Consider the following 18180-nt stretch of genomic DNA (forward strand, 5'->3'; position numbering starts at 1 on the left):
CCCAAGCCTCTGTCTGGAAGCCCAGTTCAAAGGTGGTGTAAAGCAGGTCAGCCAGAGTTACACCCATTTCCACTAGCCATGGATCTGGCCCAGCTTTGCTAAGAACACTTGATCTCCTCCCAGAGCACTGCCAGCTGGTTGAATTGCAGCTGCTGCCTCAATAGCACATGCAGAAAAAAAAAGGCCTGAGATGATTCACAACAAAGAGACAAATATTGCAGCCTCTGCTTTGGGTTTCAGATGAGCAGTTTCCACTGGATGCATCCAGGGGGACAGGAGAAGGGGGAGCTGCTGGGTCTCAGAGAGCTCTTTGGGCTAAACTGTTACTAGCTCCCACCCAAGATGTCTCATGACATCAGGGTCACAAGCTGTTTGCACAGGCACCTTGGGAAGGATCCAGCTCAGCTACTGCCCATTAAAGAAGTCCATTCACAGGGATCTTGCAGGTGCTCTGCAGAACCCACATGGCAGCAGGGCCTTCCCCCCACCCCAGACTTGACACAGAGATTTCTGGTTTCCTGACACCGGATCTACTTGCAGAAGCTCCCAACTAACAAGCTTCATGACCTTCTCCAGCATGAGCTCCCCAGGAAGCCCAGGATGTCTCTTTCCAAGACACAACAAAGAAACATAGAATGGATTGAGTTGGAAGGGACATTAAAGATCCATCTAGTTCTAACCCCCCTACCACAGGCAGGGATACCTCCCACTGGACCAGGCTGCTCAAAGCCTCATCCAGCCTGGTCTTAAACACTGCCAGGGAAGAGAGAAATTGTGGAACTTCTCTAGGCAACCCATTCCACTATCTTCATGGAAAGAACTTCTTCCTAATGTCTAATCTAAATCTATCTTGCTCTAGATTCAAACCACTGCCCCTTGTACCAATCACCACATGCCCCTATAAAAAGTCCCTCTTGTAGACTCCCTTCAGCTGCTCTAAGGTCACTATAAGGTCTCCCCAGAGCCTTTTCTTCTCCAGGCTGAACAGAGATGGAGAAGGGCTGTCTTTTGTTTCAAGAGGAACCGTGCAGGCTCATGCCTACCCTTCTGCAGGCTCAAATTGCACAGCCAGCTCCTTCCTGGGTGCTTTGGAGCCATCATGGGTGGATCACAGGAGTGACTCAGAGCTCTTCTGCTGCTGCCATGCCAAAGCTTGGCTCTTCATACACAGGGGTGTTGCAGTACCATCATTCAGGCTGTATTCAATCCCTGCTGCTCTCTGCTGCCTGTACAAGCCAGCAGAGAGAGACCTTCTGTAAGGTCCTGGATACTGCCCTTGATCCCATGATGTTTCTAAGCTGTACTCTAGCCTGCACAGGGAGGTGTGAGTAGGCTTTGCCATGCATGAGCTCTAAAGCTCAAGCTTCGAGGGTAAGACAGCACAAATACCATCTCCCCATGAAAACAGAGACCAAATGAGCCAGATGAAACAGCTCACTCTGATCAGGATGTTTCCATGGCACAGACTGGTAGCATGTCACGCATCTTTAGGATGCTCTTTCACCCCAAACCTCCATCCATGGAGTGTCCCTGGCTGCTGGTATGCAATGCAAGGCCTCAGCTCTGTGCACAGGTCCAAAATGGTGCAGAGGATAGCCTTGCCAGAGACCACCTCCTTCCCTAACCAGTTTCATGAGCAACTTGGTTCACCCTGGAGAGGTGACAGGTAAAAAACCTCCACATCAAAGCAGCTTCTCCTCTTAATGAAGTGCTGGGTTGGGAACTGGCTGGAGGGCCGAGCCCAGAGAGTGGTGGTGAATGGTGCCACATCCAGCTGGCAGCCAGTCACTAGTGGTGTGCCCCAGGGATCAGTGCTGGGCCCCAAGCTCTTTAATATCTTAATCCCCTCATCCATAGAGTCCATCATCAGTAAGTGTGCAGATGACACCAAGCTGGGGGCAGGTGTTGATGTGTTAGAGGGTGGAGAGCTCTGCAGAGGCTTGACAGGCTGGACAGATGGCAGAGTCCAAGGGCATGAGATTTAACACATCTAAGTGCCAGTTTCTACACATTGGCCACAACAACCCCATGCAGTGCTACAGGCTGGGGTCAGAGTGGCTGGAGAGCAGCCAGGCAGGAAGGGACCTGAGGGTACTGGTTGATAGTAGGCTGAACATGAACCAGCAGTGTGGCAAAGAAGGCGAGTGACATCCTGGCCTGGATCAGGAACAGTGTGGCCAGTAGGAACAGGGAGGTCATTGTGTCCCTGTACTCAGCACTGGTTAGGCCACACCTTGAGTCCTGTGTCCAGTTCTGGGCCCCTCAGTTTAGGAAAGATGTTGACTTGCTGGAAGGTGTCCAGAGAAGGGCAACAAAGCTGGGGAGGGGTTTGGAGCACAAGCCCTACGAGGAGAGGCTGAGGGAGCTGGGGTTGCTTAGCCTGGAGAAGAGAAGGCTCCGAGGAGACCTTATTGCTGTCTACAACTACCTGAAGGGAGGTTGTAGCCAGGTGGGGGTTGGTCTCTTCTCCCAGGCAACCAGCACCAGAACAAGAGGACACAGTTTCAAGCTGTGCCAGGGGAGGTTTAGGCTGGATGTTAGGAAGAAGTTCTTCACAGAAAGAGTGATTGTCCATTGGAATGTGCTGCCCAGGGAGGTGGTGGAGTCACCATCACTGGAGGTGCTTAGGAAGAGACTGGATGGGGTGCTTAGTGCCATGGTTTAGTTGATTAGATAGTGTTGGATGATAGGTTGGACTCGATGATCTCAAAGGTCTTTTCCAGCCTGGTTAATTCTATTCTATTCTGCTTCCTCATGGGTCTACAGCCCACAGTGACAGTGCAGCATGCTGATCCCTGGCACAGTCATTTGCCAGAAGGGAAGGTATCCATGCTACAGCGAAAGCATTTTAAAGAGCGGATGGAGACCTTGCCAGGAGAGCCAGCCACAAGGAGAGGTAGAACAAATGGAGCCAGTTAATCACCCTGCATGTGTGATCTGTTTGGGGGGGAAAACAGTCTGAAAATACCTCATATTTCAGAGCAAGTGGTGATTCAGCCAGCTGAAGCCCTAGCCTCCAAGCTTCAGAGACATGCTAAGCCCATCTCTAAGCCCAGCTGTTCCTAGGCAGCTTCCTAAATGGAAACAGCCTTCAGACAACATAGCCCTAGCCGTGGCTATCCCCACCTTGAACTTGGTGGCTTGCTCAGGATCCCCTAAATACAGTGAGGCATTGAGCAGATTGCCTTTTTTTGGTTGAAGCAAACATTGATCATTTTACCAAGTACCTGCTGGCCAATGTGCCTTTCACGGTCTACAGGTTCACCTCAACAGGGAGGAGGCTTCTATCCACTCACTTTCCCAGTGCTTTAAGCATTTTGGCCAACCTCTGGCTCAGGACAGAAAGAGCTGAGCAATTCATTCAGCTGCTCAGCATCTCCATGAGCCACATGGGTGGGCTTGAGCCACCCAGATTTATGATGAGAGAAAGCAGTCTAAACCTGCATCTGATTAATAATTCTCATTTTAACAGTGTGTTTGGCACTGGGGAAAGCTGGCAGCAAAAACTGTGGAGTCTAGTGCCTCATCCACCCACAGGACATGAAAACACACAGCAAGGCATCACTGCTGTCAGCTTCATCTAAAACCTGAGTGAAGGAAGATGACCTTTCCTTCTGAATCTGTGTGGAGCCATATGGGGCTCCATATGGGGCTCCATGGGGTTCATCATCAATCGTGAGCTCAGGGGCTTGAGACTGCAGGCTCTCAATCATAGAATCCTTTGGGTTGGAAAAGACCTCTAAGATCATCAAGTCCAACCATTATCTAAGTCTACCAAGTCTGATGCTAAATCATGTCAGGCTTTTGGGGAGCCAAGAAACACCCTGCCACACACTCACTGCTGTCCTGCACCATACACCCAGTCAGGCTAGTGCCACAGGAGCCCAGGGTGCAGGATCTCCAGAGCTCTTCCAGATCCTTAGGGGCACAAGAGTCACATTCTACAGCTGTGTCGCCCTGAGAGGACAGTCAGCAGTGGGACAGATGGAGAAACTGTTGGCACCAATGTGGTCTTCTCCAGGCGCTGCAGCCTGCCTGCTTCCCATGCCAGCCTGGCCACCCACCCTTGCCACTGGATTTTGGGCTAGAATTACAGAACTCTCCACTTCCATTTTTCTCCCCTAGCAGCCTCTCTGAGCAAATGCAATCTAAGCCACAGAGTACAGAGGGTTCAACCCACAAGGGGAGGGGAGGAAGGTCCTGAGATGTGGTATTCATGCCTGGGCCAACCCTGCCAGTAGCCAAAGAAAGGGCTTGCTAAAAGGAGTCATGGGGACAACCTGTTGACAAAGGAGAGCAAGACTCCCACTGGAACGAGCTGGCTCCACCTGGAGCAAGGGATTAGAAACCCCAGCACAACCCTGCGATTCCTCCCAGCAAACCAACCGTGGCTGGAGGCAGGGATTAAACCCAGCAGCAGAGGAATGTGGCTCCTTCCCGCTGCAGAGTCCAAGTTGGCACCACATCCCCACTCAAGACATGGCTTACATAATGCAGCTTATGAAAACAACACAGCCCAGCCGTGCCAGCCTGTGGGCAGGCTGGGATGGAGAGGAAAAGGGGTAAAAAAGAAAGAAAACAGACTTCTTGGTTTTGTGGAGGTAAAGCCTAGCTGCCTCCTGCACTGCTGTCCCAGCACATGCAGCACTCCCACACCATCTCACCAGGGCAGGGGGGAAAGGAGCAGTGAAGGAGAGGGATCAGGAGAGACGAAGGGCCCAGTACTACCACCAGCTGAAGCCCTGATGCTCATCCTGGAGTCACAAAATATAGATTTTCCCCTTAGTTTCCCCCTCTGACCCTGTGTTTCAACCCATGCATGCTCTGTGTGCAAGGCCACTGCAGGTTTTGGGAGCTAGCCTCACAAGAATCCCCCAAAGCCAGATCTCATTCTTTCCAAACACAAGCTCCCAGGCAACTAGCACCAGAACAAGAGGACACAGTCTCAAGCTGTTCCAGGGGAGGTTTAGGCTGGAGGTTAGGATGAAGTTCTTCACAGAAAGGGAGAGGGGAGGGAGAGGAAAGAGTTTGGAAGAGACCTTTGAGATCGAGGCCAACCTATCATCCAACACTATCTAATCAACTAAACCATGGCACCAAGCACCCCATCCAGTCTCTTCCTAAACACCGCCAGTGGTGGTGACTCCACCACCTCCCTGGGCAGCACATTCCAATGGCCAATCACTCTTTCTGTGAAGAACTTCTTCCTCCCATCCAACCTAAACCTCCCCTGGTGCAGCTTGAGACTCTGTCTTCTTGTTCTGGTGCTGGTTGCCTGGGAGAAGAGAACCACTCCCGGGTGAAGGACCCATTCACAAGCCACCTCAGGTTTGACCCTCCATCCAGCTGGCCAGGGAGACCTAAAATCTTCCCTTTCAAAGGCTTCCATTTGTTTCCTAAGCAGTTGTCTTCAGTTTAATCAGTAACTGAGCATTTCAAGAGAGCAGTGCAGGGCTGCTCTGATAACTTAAGGTTCAAGCATGAGCAGAAGCTCTTGCAGAGTTCTGCAACTCACCCCTTCTGCAGTCTGTGTCTGGCTCCCTTCCTGGGGCCATCCCATCAATCCACAGGCAGAAAGAGATGCAGGACAGTCACACAGGCCAGGTTCAGCATCCCAGGAGAAGGGAAAAACATGGACTTGGAGAAATAAAACCAATTTTGCCTGGCAAATTTTGCCTCTCTCCCACCCAGGTAACAGCATCCAAAAGCAGCTCAGCAAAGTTTTACTCACCTAAGCCTGGCTGATTTCTCCTCCAGAAGGTGTGTTTCAGGAAGGGAAAGGTAGTCATAGCTAGAGTGCTCCATACAGATTTCATTTCATTCCAGGCTCTTTAACCTGGAAAAGAGAAGACTGATCTTATCAATGCTTATCAATAGCTAAAGAATGGAGGTCATGAGGATGGGACTGGGCTCTTTTCAGTGGTGCCCAGTAACAGAGCAAAGGGCAAGGGGCACAAACTAGAACACAGGAGGCTTCACTTGAACATAAGCAAAAACTTCTTCACTGTGAGGGTGCCGGAGCACTGTACCAGGCTGCCCAGAGAGGCTGTAGAGTCTCCTTCTCTGGACAGATTCCAAACCCACCTGGATGCTGTGATCTTGGGCAACCTGATCTAGGCATACCTAAGTAATCAGGGACGTTGGCCTAGATGATCTCCAGAAGTCCCGTTTCAAGGCCTCCATCCTGTGGATGCAGAGGCTGATCTACCAAACAGAGCCACCTAGGAAGACCAAACAACCCTAAAACACACACACAAAGGGGGAAAAAAAGCCATAGAATATAGAATTAACCAGGTTGGAAGAGATCTTTGAGATCATCAAGTCCAACCTATCACCCAACACTATCTAATCAACTAAACCATGGCACCAAGCACCCCATCCAGTCTCTTCCTAAACACCTCCAGTGATGGTGACTCCACCACCTCCCTGGGCAGCCCATTCCAATGGCCAATCACTCTTTCTGTGAAGAACTTCTTCCTCCCATCCAGCCTAAACCTCCCCTGGTGCAGCTTGAGACTGTGTCCTCTAAAGTGGCATGAGGCTACAGGATTAGCATCAGGGCATTCTGAAAGTGTGAGAAGGTAAAAGAAACCAAACCAGACATATCTAATTCTCCTCAGGAAAAGCCTTCCTGTGCTGACGGTAACTGTGCTGGAAGAACCCACGCTCAAAGATGCTGCAAGTGTGATCTTGATGAGCTCGTCTGCCCCAGGCTGTGTTTGAAGGGAGCTGTGGCTAATCTTGTTTTGATTGCCCTCAAATTCAGTTGTAGGGAAAAGCCTGGCATGTGAGCAGATATATTAATCGTCTTGGAGCAGCCTTGTCTCCTACACTGGTGTTTGATTAAAAGGGAGCACAACCAGCAGGCGCTTCAAAAAGCTGGTGCTATTTTTGCCTGCTTCCTTGGCAGCGGTTCCCGATGCTCTGATGTGCCTAGCAGACCCTTTGAGACCCATACTTAAGTCTTCTTGCAGTCAGTGAACTTGTCTACAGCGTTGTTCATGTTTGTAAGGCTGTGGGAGTAAACAGAGCAAAAGGATCCCTTCATCCCAAGAGGGTGAGATTAAAAGTCAAAACGTTTTATATCAACACATAAAGCAGAAAAAAAAATCAGCCTCTGGAGGTTTGGGGCTCCACAGCCTAAAGAGGAGTCCTCTCTATCCTACATAGATGGGAAATGGTGTCTGGGTAGCTGCAAGCAGACCCAGCAGTGAGGCTTTAGGCAAAAAGAAAACAATGTCAGGAGGAAATGAAGGGGTTTTGCCCTTCCACTTCATTATAATCTTTCCTTACATATATGTTTTTAATAATCATCTAAAAAGCCATTTAGCAGCACAATGTTGTCTCGACCTTGTTTTCAGATGGGTAATTGTGAAGTGAGTGGATAAATGCTTTCTCAGCTGAGAACAAGAGCCATTAGGCATCAAGCTCCTGTCCTAAATTTAAGTTCAAGGCAGCTGGAGAAGCAAAGGATGGATGCCTGCTCCTGTTATCACCCCGGTGGCCAGCCTGGAGGTGGCAGCCTCTGCAGGGACATCCAAATGGCACACCATGTCTCTGCACTGAGAATGCTCTGTGAGACATAGGAAGATGCTGTTTGCCCTCAGGACAAACCCTGGCACCCATCAGCTACTGCTTTCCTTTCTGGAGAAACCCTGGCCGCCCATCAGCTACTGCTTTGCCTACTGGTGATGCTGGCGAGCCAAAACTAAGCCAAGCCTCCTTTCCCCAATTCCTTCATTCCTCAGAAGAGGATCCCTGGAGGGGCAGGGCTCCAGCCTTAAGGATGCAGAGTGTTTGGAGATACAGAAAGCTCAAGAAAAGCCTTACTGTGTCTTGCCCCTCCTTCTTTGCAAATGCCCTTACAGAAGTTTCCTTAACTTAGATGCCATCCATTTCTTTTCCTCTCTAACATTTTCTTGGAAGGCAGAAAGCATGGCAGCTGCCCCCACCTGCACCCATAGCAGCAGAAAGCCCAAGTGTTTCTGGGCTCCTGAGTTACTCCAGAGCAGTGTCAACTTCTTCTGACTGCAGTACCCTTGCTGCAGCCCAGACAGAGGCCAAAGTCCTCACAGTCAAGCCATGATCAGAGAGAAGCACATGGTGTCTGTTTTGCTTCTGCTCCCATGCCATTCCAACCCACTCACTCTACCACCACCCACAGAGATAAGGTAATCTGGGGACTGTGGTGAGGAGGGGGCTGCCCTGCACATTTCCCAGAAGGGAGATGCAGAAGACCACAAAAATATGATGGCAAGAATGGGCTCATCAGCCCAGCAGGATGGCTCCTGTGTGGTTAATCCACATTTTGAAGTTAGGAATGGTTAAAGCATCCACTCCTGGAGAAAGTGCCTCTTGGGGAGCTGGGAAACAGCACAAGCTAAATGAAGAACTGGGGGAGCAATGTGACTGACACATTTCCATTACCTTGCTTACTGTTCTAGATGCCTGGGTTTATACCAAAGGTGGATGAGCAGCACTTTTTCAATAGGGAAAGTTGGAAAGTCCTTTTCCAGAAAGCCCTCCTTTTTCCATTAAGTTTGCTACAATTTTGTTTGCTGTGGGGGATTTCTACATCTACTTGCATGAAGGAGGCTGAGGAAATGCACAAACACCTCTACCTACCCCACAGCACTCCCTGTGGATGCTCACAAGCCCAGTCCCTTTCTCCTACCAAGAGAAAACACACTTCAGTCACAGCTGGACCTTTACAGTATCACAGTATAACTTAGGTTGGAAAGGACCTCGAGGATCATCGAGTCCAACCAGTCAACACAGACCCCATGACTAGACCATGGCACCAAGTGCCACGTCCAATCTCCTCTTGAACGCCTCCAGGGACAGTGACTCCACCACCTCCCTGGGCAGCCCATTCCAATGCCGAATGACTCGCTCGGTGAAGAACTTCCTCCTCACCTCGAGTCTAAACCTCCCCTGGCGCAGCTTGAGCCTGTGTCCCCTTGTTCTGGTGCTGGTTGCCTGGGAGAAGAGACCAACCCCTTCCCGGCTACAACCACCTTTCAGGTAGTTGTAGAGGGCAATGAGGTCACCCCTGAGCCTCCTCTTCTCCAGGCTAAACAATCCTAGCTCCCTCAGCCTCTCATCATAGGGCTTGTGTTCAAGGCCTCTCACTCACAAGAGAACCAACCATCCACCTACAAACCCCCATTGTCTGAGAGCACCATGGACTGCAGGATCCCTGCCCCCAAAAAGAAAAGCCAAAGTCTACCCACTCTCAGAGTCAAACCACCTCCAAATGAAGGCAACACATGTACTGAAGAAGCTGCCAGGCTGAATGACAGAAAGGAGGCAGGAGTCAGAGTTCAGGTTTTGTTCTTTTTTTTTCTTTTTTTTTTTTATTACAAAAAAAAAGAGACAAAACTATTCAGAAGAAGTCCAAATGCAGAAGAATATAACTGGCACCACCTAAGATACCCAAGTGTAAAATCCTGGAACGTCTGAAACCATCCCAGCACAAGCTGGGAGGTGCCAGGGCTGGCTGGGAGGGCCAGGTGGCCTCTCCTTTCTCCTAGCCCCCATCACAGCTGGATGACAGGCAGCCCAAGAGCCAGGACACAACAGTGACACCAACAGACCCTGTAAAACCCTTCTGCTTTAGAAACTTAAGAACATTATGGGGAAAAAAAAAATAGTCATTCTAAAACTTGTTTTTTTCCTTTATCAAAAGCCCTGCTTTAGTGGCATGCTAGCCCCACGGGAAAGGTACATCACCCACAGCGCTGTCCAGAACGTGGCTAAGTTGACCTGTCAACTTCTAGTTCAGGACACCTCCCTCCTGTTGATCTGCACGCTCGTGAGCGTGCGGTGGCTGCTCAAGTTACAGCAAGAAATGCTTCTGCAGGCTTCCCGGGGCTGGGAACCGCCTCCTGCAAACTCCACTCCACGCCGAAACAAATCTCACCTGAGTCTCCTCCACCGAGCCCTCCAAGCTCAACCTCAGTCCCCACCCGGAGGCCCCCTGGCAGCATCCTCAGGAGCAACGCCTGCTCCAGCCGGCTGAGTGGTTGGAACATCGTCTCTTGTTGTAACAAACAAACGAAAACCACTTTCATATAGATTTTTTTTTTCTTGTTTTTATATTTAAATAGAAAAATACTACTTCACTCTGTGTTATGAGCCAGAGACCAGGTGACTTCCAGCGACAGAACCAGATCTCCTCAATGCTCCTACGCCGAGCTCAAATGCCGGAAGATTCCCAGAAACCTCAGAGGGTGAAGATCTCCCAGACACACAGGCAGGAGCACGCAGGGCTCCATCAGGGCCTCTATCTTCCCTTCTCCACAGAAGGGCACCAACTTTAGAGAACCATCAGTCTGCAGAGGAGTCAGCGGTGGGGCTTAACACCCCAAATTTCACTCTTGGGGAAGCCAGCTCTAGTGTTAAGCTTTCCACTCGCCTGCTGGCTTTCTTTTCGTGTGTGCAGTCTGTCCCTGGAAGCCACTGGATCCCATCAGATGTACACATGAATTAGACAAAAAAAAAACCCCAACAAACCCCAAACAAACAAAAAAACAGTGGTTAAAAGTTCTCTAACGCCCTCTCCTCCTCATCCTCCTCCTCCTCTCATCTTCCGAAGAGTCAACGACAAACAGACATCGATAAAACTAAATCTGCCCTCCTCCCCCACCTCAAGACAACAGGAGTTACTGAGACACAAAACGTGTTATCTTGTACCCTCAGGATTACATCTAGAAGGGAAGTTCAGGGGTGCGGGGAGCGCGGGGGGGAGGGCGGCGTCTGCAGGGGGGGGCAGTCTGCTTAGTTCTTGTACTCAAAAGGCTCATCTCCGGTTTCGTTGAGCAGACACGTGCGGACCAGCGCCTCCGTCACGGCGTAGGGGTCACAGTTGGCAGAGGGCCGGCGGTCCTCGAAGTAGCCCTTCTTCTCGTGGCCCACGTTGCGGGGGATGCGGATGCTGGCGCCGCGGTTGGCCACGCCGGCGGAGAACTCGTTGATGTTGGACGTCTCGTGGAAACCCGTCAGGCGCCTGGCGTTGTCCAGCCCTCCTTTGGGGTCGTAGGCACGGATGTGGTACTGGTGACGCTTGCTCAGCTTCTCAATGGCCTCTTCGATGTGCCTGTGAAGGGAGCGAGGGAGAGGGGAAGGCGCAGTGAGGCGTCTGATGGATGGGCGCAAGCTGAGCTGCTCGACAAGTACATCCAAGCCATAGCGGATACATGGCTGTCCCCAGGCCCTTCACAGTGAAGCCTGATGCCCTACAAGCCACTTTTCTGATCATGGCAACACCGACACTGCTGACCCAGGCTGGTTCTTGGAAAAGGATCCCCACAGCCAAATCCCACAGAGTCCCTCAGTGGTGCTCTGCATGAGACAACACCAGTTCAGCCCACAGCTAAATCCCACAGGGGAACTTGTTCTCAGAGGAGAGATTTCTTAACATACAAGCATCTATCTGGCAAGCTCACACGGTCATGGGTTGGCTCATTCTCCTGGGGAATGAAGGAGCTTGGAAAAGGAGGCATGGCTTAGGTTTGGCACCACCAAGATTAAGGCAAGAAAACACAGCTGCCCAGAGGAGCCCCTTCATAGACCTTCAGTGTGACCCAGTGCTGCAAGGTCCATGCTGGTACTCAACACACCAGTCCCATAAGGAAACTTGGGGTTTACACATCCAGATCTTGCTGCTTCAGAAAATGTGTCATTAGCTACCTCAGCCTGGCCTAGACAGAAGCAAATGGTCTTTCTCTTTCATCCTGGTTATACAAAAAAGGTCTACACCAAGTTGATTTGTTTGCAGCACTGGCTGGTCAAGAGCTGGACAGCAGCCTGTTACGGATAGCTGCATCTTAGCCACCCCATGCTTCCACCGATGCCGGCGGAGCTGTACTGCTGGCTGAATTTCCCACCCAGCACTGAGATGGGAGTGTTGCTATAAAAAAAATATAAATCCACCAAACAAATAAAACATACACCCAGGAGAAAAGTTCAAACATAACGCCAAGCACCAGCATGACAGCTCTCATCTCATCAAAAGCTCCGCAGAAAGCTTGCTGCGCCTTACAAAGCCCAGCCTGCTGCCTGTTAAACAAGCACTACTGGCCCATCTCATAAGACTTACTTGAGACCTCCGTCCTCCCTCATGCTCTTGGTGCTGAAGTTGGTGTGACAGCCGGCACCGTTCCAGTTCCCGGGAATGGGTTTGGGATCGAAGGACACGACGACGCCAAAGTCTTCACACACCCGGTGGAGGATGAAGCGTGCAATCCAGAGGTGATCCCCCATCTCAATCCCTTCGCATGGTCCCACCTGGAACTCCCACTACAAGGAGGAGGAGTCACCAGCTCAGTGGTGCAGAGACATTCACTGCGAGGCACTTCCCACCCCCTTACGCTCTGATTGTTGATAGAGCGACATGGCTCAGAGCCAAAAGCTCCCGCTGCTTGGGATTCTTCTGTACTATCTCACTCCGAGAGGCATCTCAAAACAATTTACCTGAGCTGGCATCACTTCTGCATTGGTTCCTCCAATTTTCACCCCAGCATAAAGGCACGCTCGGTAGTGGGCTTCCACAATGTCTCTGCCATAGGCTTTGTCTGCCCCTACACCACAGTAGTATGGACCTGCAACAGCACAGGTGAACAACAATGCAACGATGAGTTTCCAGAAAGGAAACAGGCTCAAATTCAATGAAGAAAGACCACACACAGAGAACTCCCCAGGGGCATAGGATGTGTGGAAACCCCCAAACTCTCATGGAAACACTAGCAGAGCACTGATGGAGAGCAAGCCTCTCTGATAGCATGGGCTTGTGCTCTGCCACGCTGGGCAAGACTTTAAGTCACCCAAAGACTAACAAACCATACAGCAAATTTAGATGTGACCCATCACCATCTTAGCCCTTCTTCAATGACCTTAATCTCATGGGTTAATTCATGCCAATGTCCTCCTTGCTGTTGTCAACTTTCAGTTCTAGAAACATCTCAGATCCTTCAGCTGGCCTGAAGCACTTAAGCTGCATCGCACGGATTACGGTTCAAACTCAGCGTTAAGAAATCCTGACTTGCTCCAGTGCAGATTCCCAAAGGATTACCTTGAGGCCCAGGGAAACCATTGGAAGGCCAGCCAAATGGGTGTCCATCTGTGCCCAGAAGAGTGTACTCTTGCTCCATTCCAAACCAGGGGTGCTGGTTGGATACCATATCCATAATGCGCCTGCAGGTGTGTCGGAGATTTGACTCTAGAAGGGAAAAGCAACACAAGGCTTTATTGGCATCTCCACCTCCATTCCCTATCTCCATTTTATTTATAGCTTGAGTCCCAGCAGTGTTTGTGAAGCATCCCAGCACCAGCCCTTTCTCCACCATCAGCACTTTGCCTTTTTATACTTTCAGAGGAGCGATTATTTTTGTGTTGTGGACGATGCTAAGGGCACAAACAGCATTTGGGTAGGTCTCCCTTTGCCCTCCTGAGAAACACCACCTCTGCCAGGACTAGGGAGAAGGAGATCCATTCACCTGCAGACTGGCGGTTGTATTTGAAGACCTCGCAGAGAACTAGCTTATTGGGATCCTTGCGGAAAGGGTCTCGAAACATGGCAGCAGGCCGCAGGTACATGTCGCTGTTGGAGCCTTCAGACTGGTAAGTGCTGGAGCCATCAAAATTCCACTCAGGGAGATCTGGAGCAGAAAGAGAAACAAGCCACAGTGACCCAGGGGCCCTGGTTACCAGGAGGTGGGCTCCCCACCACCCTCCAGTGTGACAGAGGTGAAGATGCTTGCAGAGGACAGGCTCACATTAGGTTTAATACCAGCTCAGCTGATTTTGTTCCAAATGGGGGAAGCAAAGAAAAAAACAACAACTCCCAACCACCCAAGAAAAAAAACCCAACAACCAAAAAAAACCACCAAACCACACAAAAACCCAGAAACAAGCGAAAAACAGGGGAGTGCAACTCCCCAGCCACCCTGAGAAACACAAGGATCTGGGCTGCTGGCCAAGCCCAAGTGAATTGAGCAGCACTAAGGCTGTTTCCCATGTTGCAAGAACCACAGGGATGAGCAGAACATCCAGTCTCCTTGCAGAGGTGGCTGGACAAGCTGGGGGAGGGCAGAGCATAACACATCCTCAAGCTATAGGAACAAGGGGAGCCATGAGATACTATGCATGGCCTGGAAAAAGTGGAAAAGCAAAACACATTTAGGTGGAGTCCCACATGGAGGAGTATGGCCAGCTTGGCCCCCTCGCCCACCCCTCAGGGCTGCACACTGCCCTCCAGGTCAAAGCACAGCAGGAGCAGCAGTGAACTCCACCCGGGCAGTGTTATCTCCTCCATATCCTGGGGGGAAAGAGGGAGGATGGGAAGGACAAAGATTGCAGAGGAGCTGTGCCAACCACTCCCTTAGAGAGAAAAGGGGAAAGGAGAAGGGAAGAGAACAAAAAGGGAAAAAGAAGAAGGAGGGGAAAAAAAAGAAAGATAATTCTGCTCAGTCACACACAGTATTTTCATTTCATAACTGTCTCCAGCCAGCACCATGGCAACCTGGGGAAAATCCTAATGCTATTATTGTGTAAGCTGGGACTGTTTGTTCTGAGGGACACAAGCTCTTAATTACACCGGATAGCTCCATTCTTTCCCCTCCACTTTCTTCTGCCAAACTACTTCCGGCCAAAACGAGTACTCAGGGAGTCAATGGGCTGCCAAACCCCTGCCAACAGCCCCCAGCCCCTGCCAACAGCCCCCTCCGCAGCAGAGGCAGTGCCAGGGGCAGCCTCCCAACCCTGGGCATCTCAGTGGAACTCCACATCTGGAGAGCTGGGAACGTCCCTCCAAGGGTATCTGGGGAAAGAGGTATCTGGGAGGGGGTGAAGAGTAGCATCTTCCCCAAATATCATCCTTCTGCCATGGAGAGAGCAATGGTATCCGTTCTGCAGAGCAGCCAAGCATTCTCCACCCACTGAAGGGCTGCAAATCCTCCACCTGCCTTCTCACCTTCGAGGCTCTTGGGCTCGTGGTCCAGAGTGCGGGTTTTGCAGCGGAGGTGTTCCCCTGTCCCATCGATCCAGATGTACATGGCTTGGACCTTCTCACCCTGTGGCAGCTTCATGTACATGTGCTTGATAGCTTTGCTCAGGTGGGAGCTCGCCGAGGTGGCCATGGCTGCAGACCGGACAAAGGGGTTCCTGCAGGAGGGATAGGAAAAAAAACAACCCCAACCATGAGGCCTTCCTGCATTCCCAGATTTCTTCAACCCACAGCCAGGGAAGAGCAGAAGATAGCTTGGTCACAGGGCTGGCTACCATCTCCAGCGCTCCCATGCCATTCTGCAAGCCACTAGGTAAAACCTTATTCAAGAAGCAATCTCTTCAAAGTGTCCCATTAATAACCAAACTCCTGCCCACATCCTGCCAATAAACTAGGTCTTATCCACCAAGCCTTTGAAAGTGCTCCTCATCCATGCTCACAACTCCAGAGCAAGACTAACACCCAAGACTGACTTAGCTGGGGCTTCCTTAAACTGCTTGCTTCAGTGAGAAGGGCTGGCCAGACCCAACCACTTTCTCGCATCAGCTAGTCTGAAGTTAGACCAGGCTCACCTAGGACAGGAAAGCTCAAAAGAGAGCAACAGGCAGCGTGAAAACCCCCTGAACAACCCATGCAGCGATGAGGAGGCTGAAGGGGCTCTGCTCCCAGAGCGGCAGCATCCCTAGAAAGCCCAGCACAGCCTGAAGCTGGGCTGCCAGGGCCAACCAGCCCAGGACCACGGCAGCCGGAGCCCAGGCACGTTTGCGGGAGCCCCAAAACACCAATTACTGAAAATTCAACGCGATCTGGAAATATTCTCCCAACACTACTGCCCTTCAGCAGAGAGTCTGAGGCAGCCCAGACCAGCCTCCTCCAGCCCACCCTGCTATGCTGGGGGTCCGCTCGCCCACCCTCCGGCTTTGATAACCCCAGGGAGGCTCCGCTCGCCCCAGAGGAGGCTCTGATGGCTTCGGGGAGGTTCCACTCGCCCGGGGAGAGCCCCACTGCACTACGAGAAATGTCACCCCCCACGTACATAAAATCATTTACGTTGGAAAAGATCCTTAAGATCCTCGAGTCCAACCGTTAACCCAACGCTGCCAAGTCCACAGACACCTTGCGAAGAAAAAACAGCCCAAACCATCTGTTTTCGAGAGGAAACTGGAGCTGCTTCTCCACTCCCCCACTCCAGAAGGAGAAAAAGAAAAACACAACAGAAAAAAAAAAGAAGAAAAGATAAGAAGGAATTTCCTTTGCACGGTCTGACCGCCGCCAACCACACAGCCTCCGGGGATTCCCGATAAACGGCAGAGCTGTGTCCCACCACCACCACCACCACGGGGCTGCATGGGGAGGCCGCGGACACCCCCCTGCCCGCGGGGCTGTTACCTGTGCCGGGCGCCGGTGTCTGCGGGCGGGCGCGGGGCTCCCACACTCGGTCCCGGGGCCGCGCCCGCCGCCGCCGCTTTAATGGCGCCGCAGCGCCGGCCCCGCCGCACTGATTGGGCAGCGGCGGCCGGGACGGGGGCAGGACGGGGCGGGGGTAGGGGGGGGATAAGGGGCCACCTCCCTCCCTCTCCTGTTCTTCGGACGGGCTACCCGTGTCCCCGGGGATGGAAGGGGAAACCCCCTGCTTCGCCCCGCACTGAGGGATTAGGGGGGTGGAGAAGGCCAGAAAGCAGAGGGGAAAGGGTAGGGGTGTGGGGCTTGGGTTCCTTTTGCAACCGTCCTGGCTCTGGAAAAACAAGCCTTGGTCGGGGCTGGTTGTGGGGAGGGAGCGGATCCAGGGCTTTCCGCGGCGTTTACATTAGTGGAGGCTTTTGCATAACTGGCAGGGATGGAAAGCGGCCACTCTGGGTAAACAGGGCAGCGGGGAAAGAGGAACTGGAGCCCCTCCCGAGCCCTGGGCTCAGGCTCTGGCTTGGAGCTCAGATTTGAGGGTAGGGGGAACAGGCAGTGTCTGCTCAATGCCCCGCTTTGCCCTTTGGAGCAGGGGACATCCTCCAGCAACTGGATTTCCAGCCAGGATCCTAGCTCCAGGGTCACTGACAAACGAAGAGAAATCCTTCAGTCGCACCGTGGGTGGGGGAAGCACCCACTGCAGAGGCATGCAGGGTGTTGAGGGGTCACCCGGCAAACTGTAGGCACTGCCCAGTATTTTTCCACCCCGGCAGCTTGCTCACTGTCCCATCCCAACTTCTCCACACCCCAGTCCGTGTGGGTGAGCTCAATGCCAGCCCTAGGAGAAAGAGCTGCATGTGTGTGCACACAGCTACATGCACACTCAGGTAGCAGGCACAGCACATGCCACCCACACGCCTGCCTCAGGGTGACAGGTTCCATGCCGGCTTTGCTGAGGGGACACCACAATTTCTGCCTCTCCAGTAGCCAGACCCTCCTGACCCATCACACCCAGCCTCTGCCCAGCCAGAGTCAGCGCAGAGACCAAGGAGAGCTGAAACCCCAGCTAGGAGGAGGCTGAATTGCCGGCTAATGCCTCGCCTTGGTTTATTTTCCCATCTCAAGAGCCACATCCCCACCCTCCCTCCTGGGACAAGCCAGCTCATTCTTTAATCACCACCCTGTAGTAGCCACAAGTGTGTGTTAATCCCCTCCGGCTATCCAAATGTAAGGTGAAATTCAGATGCTCTTCATCTCATGCTGCTTGACCCTGCAAACATTACAACAGAAACTGCCTTCCCTGAATCCCACCCCCCCATCCCTGCACCCTCTATAAAGAACAAAAGTTTCAACACAGAAACAACTGCTGTGTTTCACCCACAGAAACTAGCTCAGTATCTCCTATTTGGACCAAGTTCAGCTGTGGTCACCTCAATCTAACGGCTCCGCTGAAACACAAGGAGGCAGGAGCTGGTGCTGAGATCCAGTCAAGCCAGGAGAAACCCAAAATAGCTCCCAGAAAGAGGAACTGTCAAGCCACGGGCAACGTAAAGCCATGCCCAGCCTTTTTCCTTGGGTTTGCAGAGAGAGTTTTGCTTACTCAGGACGCTGACAGCCCTGATAACTCCAAATTCTTGGAAATGTGCTTGCGAGCCTGGAAATTTCACAGAAACTTTGGCCACCAGAGCTGGCTGCAAACAAGCCTGGGGTGTTTATGGCTGGAAGTCTCCGTGGCGTGGGGTGGCCCTCATGCCATCTGCGTCTCGGAGCTGGGC

The 18180-nt window shown here is 51.9% G+C and overlaps 1 protein-coding gene across 2 annotated transcripts; it reads right to left on the bottom strand.

The window, feature by feature from the left end:
- Positions 1-9322: 9322 nt before the first annotated feature.
- GLUL (glutamate-ammonia ligase) lies at positions 9323-16492 on the bottom strand. 2 transcript variants are annotated; one of them, XM_068141465.1, is made up of 7 exons: positions 16394-16492; positions 14972-15162; positions 13497-13658; positions 13073-13219; positions 12475-12602; positions 12101-12300; positions 9323-11098 (listed from the first exon to the last, which is right to left on the bottom strand). In XM_068141465.1, exons 2-7 carry the CDS (start codon positions 15135-15137, stop codon positions 10780-10782), a joined length of 1122 nt encoding a protein of 373 aa, XP_067997566.1. In that variant the 5' UTR covers positions 15138-15162; positions 16394-16492; the 3' UTR covers positions 9323-10779. The 2 variants fall into 2 exon arrangements, with proteins under 2 accessions (XP_067997566.1, XP_067997565.1); XM_068141464.1 differs by lacking the exon at positions 16394-16492 and adding an exon at positions 16041-16190.
- Positions 16493-18180: the final 1688 nt, after the last annotated feature.

This window comes from Melanerpes formicivorus, unplaced genomic scaffold, assembly GCF_026170545.1.
Source record: "Melanerpes formicivorus ecotype bairdi unplaced genomic scaffold, bMelFor1.0.p_v2 SCAF_7, whole genome shotgun sequence".
Taxonomy (NCBI): Eukaryota; Metazoa; Chordata; class Aves; order Piciformes; family Picidae; genus Melanerpes; species Melanerpes formicivorus.